This window comes from Nicotiana tabacum, chromosome 17, assembly GCF_000715075.1.
Source record: "Nicotiana tabacum cultivar K326 chromosome 17, ASM71507v2, whole genome shotgun sequence".
Taxonomy (NCBI): Eukaryota; Viridiplantae; Streptophyta; class Magnoliopsida; order Solanales; family Solanaceae; genus Nicotiana; species Nicotiana tabacum.
In genome coordinates this window covers 64323757-64329631 of record NC_134096.1, presented here as the reverse complement: position 1 = coordinate 64329631, position 5875 = coordinate 64323757, and the positions used below count along the sequence as shown (strand labels likewise).

The 5875-nt window shown below is 36.7% G+C and overlaps 2 protein-coding genes across 5 annotated transcripts; one reads left to right on the top strand and one right to left on the bottom strand.

Annotated features, from left to right (window-relative positions):
• Positions 1-229: 229 nt before the first annotated feature.
• On the top strand, positions 230-1510 carry LOC107759356 (uncharacterized protein At5g39865-like). The gene has a single exon (XM_016577277.2). It carries the CDS (start codon positions 375-377, stop codon positions 1374-1376), a length of 1002 nt encoding a protein of 333 aa, XP_016432763.2. The 5' UTR covers positions 230-374; the 3' UTR covers positions 1377-1510.
• Positions 1511-2198: 688 nt separating this feature from the next.
• On the bottom strand, positions 2199-5875 carry LOC107759357 (binding partner of ACD11 1). 4 transcript variants are annotated; one of them, XM_075234398.1, is made up of 5 exons: positions 5822-5875; positions 4918-5112; positions 4253-4328; positions 3090-3203; positions 2199-2881 (listed from the first exon to the last, which is right to left on the bottom strand). In XM_075234398.1, exons 2-5 carry the CDS (start codon positions 5031-5033, stop codon positions 2429-2431), a joined length of 759 nt encoding a protein of 252 aa, XP_075090499.1. In that variant the 5' UTR covers positions 5034-5112; positions 5822-5875; the 3' UTR covers positions 2199-2428. The 4 variants fall into 4 exon arrangements, with proteins under 4 accessions (XP_075090499.1, XP_075090497.1, XP_016432766.2 ...); XM_075234396.1 differs by lacking the exon at positions 5822-5875 and adding an exon at positions 5675-5798 and having other exon boundaries at positions 2199-2884; positions 4918-5077; XM_016577280.2 differs by lacking the exon at positions 5822-5875 and adding an exon at positions 5675-5798 and having other exon boundaries at positions 4918-5077.

Genomic DNA, 5875 nt, shown 5'->3' with positions numbered 1-5875 from the left:
ATGCCCTATTTTGCACAAAACAGAAATTTCCAACTATCTTTCTCTCTCATTAATTCAGTGATTCTCTTCTCTTAAATACTCTGCTATTTAATGTTACTATATGTTTCCTTTTCTTTATCTATGAAATGTTAGCACAAAAATTCCTCTATTTTAAAGTCCTCGAGATTTGTTTACTTAATCTCTGGAATCTTTAACCAATGCATTACCCATCCAGCTCATTCATCTCAGAATATATGTTCTTCTTCTAAACTTTTCCTTCCATATCAATATACATATTCAAAGAAAAAAATCTTTGATTGATCTCTTTCCATCCACTGCTGTAAACACTATTCTTTTTGACTACCAAAATCAACTTCTGGGCTGGATTTTCAACAATGGGTTGTAGGAATTCGAAGCCAAAGGTATGCCAAAAATGCAAGACACAATATTTTCCAGTGCACCGAAGCTACTCAATGTATAAAGATTTTCCTACTAATACTAACACTAATGGTAGCTTTCATCTGGTCTCTCTCACTTCCTCAACATTAGGATCTCTGAGGCTTGATCCACTGAACAAAAGTATCAAAGATGATCTTTCGTTGTTCGAAAAGGGTGGCAGCGATGAAGGGAAGATTTATAAAGAAGAGTTCGAAATGGGGTTGATTGAGGCAAAGACATGGTCCCAAATGATCAATGAGAAAATACCCAAAGTGGTTCCTAAGACGCCCATTACAACTCCTGGCGAGCCAGAGAGTGTTAATGTTTGGGAATTGATGAAAGATTTGGAAGATATTGATCCTATTAAATCGCCTCATCATGTTCGTAGCTTTTCTTTCCATGTCTTTCCAGATCCTTATGATCATCAACTTACTCCCAGACTGAAATCAAACTATGAAGTAACAGAGTATAAATTGGTGCAACATGGTAAAGACAAACTGGTTGTTTACTTCACAAGCCTAAGAGGGGTAAGGAAAACATACGAGGACTGTTGTCATGTTCGGATGATTTTGAAGGGATTAGGTGTTAAGAACGACGAGAGAGACGTATCAATGCATGCAGGGTTCAAGGAGGAGTTGATAGAGTTATTAGGAGAGGGATATAGTGGTAGGGGTTTGCCTAGGGTATTTGTGGGGAGAAAATACATTGGTGGGGTTGATGAAATATGCAGAATGCATGACGATGGGCAGCTTGAGAAGGTAGTAGAAAGCTGCGAAAAGGCAGAAGATGGAGTTTGCGAGGCCTGTGGAGATATGAGGTTTGTGCCATGTGAAACATGCTATGGGAGTTGTAAAGTATACTATGAAGCAGAGTATGATGAAGTAGATGAGTGTGGCTTCCAACGATGCCCAGATTGCAATGAGAATGGGCTAATACGATGTCCAATTTGTTGTGATTAGATTTCATCAGTTTTATGGTGCTCTCATGTTCAGGTGCTTGCTGTGGATTCTCACATGACCAGCTTTGTATTACAAAGACAAAGATGGGCGGCCAATCTAAGGCGGTTTTTACGGGTTCAACTGAACGCATTGCTTTCCTCTTGAACTATGTATACATATGCAAAAGCATTTAAAATATGTACACATAATAAGATCATACTCATTCTAAACTCACAGACTCTAGATCTTGAACTTTCTGCTGATGGGCAAGGTTCAAGCACCAAAACTGATACGAATATCAGTTAAGCCACCAGATTATCCCACTTCTCTAGCACAATAGTAGCAGTAGTGGAAGAGTAGTAGCACTTATCCAACAAAAAGACATGATTGAAAAGGTTCAAATAATGGCTTTTGCAGCATTTGGCATAAAATGGAGTCCAGTTTGTTTGATGGATTACGAAGCTTTACTAAGCATAGGCAACTTGACAGTAGTTAAATCATCTGAATAATAAATACTATAGTACCTTAAAGTAGTTCTGAGGATTTTAAACCACATGAAAGTAACAATCTCTTCCCCGATTTTTCCCACTCTAATGTGGTCTGATCCTTCCTCGGCCACCGCGGATAGCTGGAGCTTAGTGTCCCGAGCTATCCTTTTCTTTTTAGGACTTGCAATTCTAGGCACATTCAAAGCAGTAGTGTGCTTACAACTCCACAATGAAGCAAGTTAACTTTGCCAATAACACGTATCATTAACGAATGACTAATACCAGCTTACTGAAAAACATGACATGGATGATCAACTTGCAATGTAGGCAAGCGTATTAGTTACTCCACATTGTACTTCCACGAGGAAAAGAAATCAAATCGATTGATTGCAAAATATCAACATATTACCACAATGTATTAATCATATTTAGATCATGTAGCCCACTCTCATTTGAACACCGCAAACTATATCTAGCTAAAACTTTTAATATTCACATTCATGTAAAATCTTAAGTCTCCATGAAAAGCTTAAAACCATTGAACAACTCCATATTGGCAATGTTGCGTCAACCCTATTTACCTCTTTAGTCCATTTGCAGAGGAACTGTTTCTTTTTTGACACCATTATTACCCAAGTCAGCAGCCACCTTGGCAGCCCGATTCAGAGCATCTGAAACCCAAAGAGCTCCCTTGGAGAAGTAACTACTGTTAACCACAGTAGTTGCAGCAGCTACGGCTGTTTTCCCTGTAAAAGACGCAGCGGACATGGTAAGTTCAGAAAGATGGTACTTCTTGTCCACGGATTTAACAGTCTCCATGCCAGACTGAATTCTATCAGTAAGCCCCACTCTCTTGCTGAGCTCTGCCACCTTTGCTGCTGCAGTGGATGAGACCTGATATGATTCATCAAATGCTTTGGCTTTGGTTAGCGCATCCTTACTTAGTTCATATCCCTTCACTATCATGGTTTCAACTACGTGCTGTGCCATGGTCACAGCTTCTCCAGGAGTTGAAACGAACTCATTTGTGTGAGTGCCCTGCTAGTTTACAGCAAAATTTCAACAATGACATCAGGAAAGCTGCAGCATAAAGAGAACCCCTGGAAAGTGGAAATAGGGGAACAAAAAATAAAAAAGTATAAAATTTCTTTACATTTACCCTCATAGACAAGCAATAAGAGAGTTGATTGTCCAGAAAAAACAAGGTAAACTTTAATTAAAAAGGAGATCAAACGCAAAAAACTACCGCATAGCTGCTTCCATTCTCCACCTTATCCCTAGAGTTATTCCAAGGATCATATTCATCTATTTGTGCTTCCAAGCGAGATACACGAACACATTGATCTACTATAGTGGATCCCTGAATCAAGGTTAACAAAGTTAATAATAGGTTAAGAATTTATCTGACACATAATATCATGTATAAATTTAGTGAATGTATAGCGGCTGAGAAATAATTCTAGCATTTATATTTGATGTGCATATGTACAATTAAAAACAGAGAGAACAAGAAAAGGAAGAAGAAGAGCACAAGAATAGCACACAGAGCTATTTAAAAAGAATTTCCAGATGTTGCACAAGCTGTTAATTTATGTTCAGCTAGCAATCAAAAGGCTAGTGCACTTACAAGTGGGAGAAAAACAAGAGACCAATCCAAATTAGAAGTTCAAACAATATAAAGCAAATTGACGTCTAACTACTTAGGAATCAAGATATAAATACAAATATAGTATTTTTTTTCATTGACGCTTCTAAAAGTGGAGTTTAGCAAGCTACTGCTAGCTCCTATTTTGGTAGGTTGACTACCTCTCCCTGTTAAAACAGAGAATTTAAAAGCTTTGAAGGAGACAGTAAGAAGAAGCTAACAAACATCATTCCAAGATTTTACTGGTTAATTTTAACTTTTACAGAAGTTGCTGAAGACGATCCCATTGATGTACATCTTGGTGGTATCAGAAGTATAAACTTGACCCAACGGCACGTAAACATGCAGCATTAAATATTTTACATAATGAGCCTTGCAGTTTATTTCTGCTAAATAGAACTATCCTAACAATGGAGTTAAGGAGAAACTTACACTAAGTAATATAGCAGTTTCCAGCGCATAAGTATCTTTGAATGTAACATAGGCTATAGAAGCATGTTCGCCCATCATGCAGCATTAAATATTTAGCATAATTTACCTTGCAGATTATTTCTGCTAGATAGAACTATCCTAACAATGGAGTAAAGCAGAAACTTACACTAAGTAATATAGCAGTTTCCAGCGCATAAGTATCTTTGAATGTAACATAGGCTATACAAGCATGTTCGCCCATCATGCAGCATTAAATATTTAGCATAATTCACCTTGCAGATTATTTCTGCTAGATAGAACGGTCCTAACAATAGAGTAAAGCAGAAACTTACGCTAAGTAATATAGCCGTTTCCAGCGCATAAGTATCTTTGAACGTAACATAGGCTATAGAAGCATATTCGCTCAATCTGCATTCAGTAAAGGCAACTATTAAAATCAGGAAAGTGTAAACATCGTCCAGTTTTTTCATACAACTAATTAATAAAAGCATCAGCTATATGTATCTGTTCCTTTCTTTAAAGTTTAAACATTCTACTGACTAAAAACGTTTGGGATGCCTTATAGTAATTATCAGGACATCGACATCATATCCTTCGCTAGACAGTAGAGGCACATGCACATGGGTTTGCTAATATCGAACATTATCAGATGCATGACCTTGTTCTCTCTACTGCAAACGTCTCAGAAATTTCAACCATAATAGAAACACATGCTCTCTTCTTGACATTTCAATATTCGATATATTCAGAAGAAGTAACAGGGGAAAAAAGTGGCAAGATGTGTCTTATTTGACATATTTCGTAAGACACAACTGCAGTAGGCCATGCAAACATAATAATATTGATTAGGCATTCAGCCAGTAACTCTTAAATTATAGAGCAATTCTGGAAACAAATTAAATCACCAAGAAAAAGTTTACAGCACCAATAATAATCAGCTCGAAATCACAACTATGCTGCAGCAGAAATTGCAAACTTAAAACGAATGAAAATTTACCTGATGATCTCTACTTGTTCAATTTCACCACAGTGAGAGAAAAATTCATAGACATCTTTCTCCGTAGCTTTGGGAGAAAGACTTGTGACTTCCGCAGTGTAATGACCCAGATACATGGATATAGACACAGTTCAAACTCCCAAAATAAAGGTGAATTAACCTGATTAATTCAAGAATACAAATCATTCAGAGCTTCTGAAAGAACTGATATGAGCTAAACATAAAAGTTAAACAAAGTCCATTAATATCCATCACCACATTAATATTTGTTAATTAAGGCTAATGGAGGCCACTTTTAAGGGAAGGAATACTGCAAATACTAAACTTCCATATTTGCAAATACTAGTTTCCTACGAGTATTCGAGATGCTGAACTTCAATATTTGAATTTCAAGTGAAATATTAAAATATTGTCTGAAGGTGCAGTTTAAGTGAAATACTCTAATTTTCCTACCATCATAAATCTTCAAGTTTTTTCCAAGCAAGTTCATAGCCAAACACAGTGTCAACTTCCACAAACTTTTTATCAACTTCAATTTCAAATATTCCTTTTTTCTTTTCAACTTCAACTGAAATATTGTCCAAATGCCTACTAAACAATTTGACCTTGAAGAGAAATTAGGGGTTCTAACAAAAGCATAGATTTTCCAAATCTACCAAGATATTCACGAATAAAATGGGAAGGTGAAAAGTTCCTAGAATTGGAGATAATACACATTAGGGTAAAGCGAAGGGATTTCAGTACCCAGAATCCGTACCTTAAAAGGAGGAACGATTGAACTTACAAATGCATCTAAAGTTCAATAAACATATAGAAATTCATTTATTGGAATTGGAATTGGAACTTCCGCATTAAAAATTGATACGAATCAGAATTTACCTAAGCCTTTAAAAGGGCTCTCGACCTGTTGGCATCTCTGACGCGCAAATGCAGCCGTGATACAATCAACTCTTATACT